The 810-nt window shown below is 47.8% G+C and overlaps 1 protein-coding gene across 1 annotated transcript in view; it reads right to left on the bottom strand.

The window, feature by feature from the left end:
- Positions 1-2: 2 nt before the first annotated feature.
- The window catches only part of DTD1 (D-tyrosyl-tRNA deacylase 1), a gene marked incomplete at its 3' end in the record, with an annotated part of 5,352 nt that continues 4,544 nt past the window's right edge, over positions 3-810 (bottom strand). Inside the window, exon 4 of the mRNA XM_026041709.1 lies at positions 3-40. Within this exon, the coding sequence (XP_025897494.1) occupies positions 3-40 (38 nt within the window). The remainder of the gene's footprint in view (positions 41-810) is intronic.

An 810-nucleotide genomic window follows, 5' to 3' on the forward strand; every position in this document is an offset into this window, starting at 1 on the left:
TTCTGGATGTGGACCTGCATGTAGGCACCAAACTTGCCGTCTGAAAAGAGACAAAACCAGACGCACTGAGGGTTCTGCAAGGCAGGGCACACAGCAACACCYTTCCCCACTGTGCTTCTAAAAATATAGAAATGAAAGGTTACCTAACTAACCAACTGCACAATGTTACTATGGGAAAAAAAGTCATTTCTCTTTGTGCAAGTGTCTTTGTTCTTTGTTTGCTCTAGTCCAGCTTTCTGCCCCTTGAATTCACCCCCTCCCTGGCTGAATCCATGCGATTGCTCACTCCACGTACCCTGCTCTCCCACCCAACAGACATGTCTCACGTTTCCACATCTTCCCTTCAGAGACAGAAACAAGATCAGATACCACYTTATAASAGATACCAAAGCATGAAAGARGAAAAGGAAAATAAGATTCTTTAAGAAAAGAATCTGCAGCCAGCAGACAGTAGTGATCCACAGACCGGAAGAGTCTTGCTCATTGGCAACGTGGGCTCAGCAATGCAGCCAAATCTCCTCCAGCACTGGAYAGCAAGCAAGAACAAGCTGAAAACAGAAGGCTTAAACTTAAGAGGAGCCGCTGGSGATATTTGCACCGGACTCGRTWTAGCCAAAAAGGCAGCTTTATCACAGAAWCACAGCACTGTTGAGATTGGAMGGGATAATCTCATTCAASTCCTTTGCTCCAGCASGGACRCCYACAGCACRTGGCACAGGGTGGCATCCAGTCAGGTTTGGAAGAGCTCCAGAGAAGGAGACTCCACAGCCTCCCTCAACAGCCTGTTCCAGGACTCTGCCACCCTCACAG

Source organism: Nothoprocta perdicaria, unplaced genomic scaffold (assembly GCF_003342845.1).
Source record: "Nothoprocta perdicaria isolate Ctin4 unplaced genomic scaffold, notPer1 scaffold_290, whole genome shotgun sequence".
Classification (NCBI taxonomy): Eukaryota; Metazoa; Chordata; class Aves; order Tinamiformes; family Tinamidae; genus Nothoprocta; species Nothoprocta perdicaria.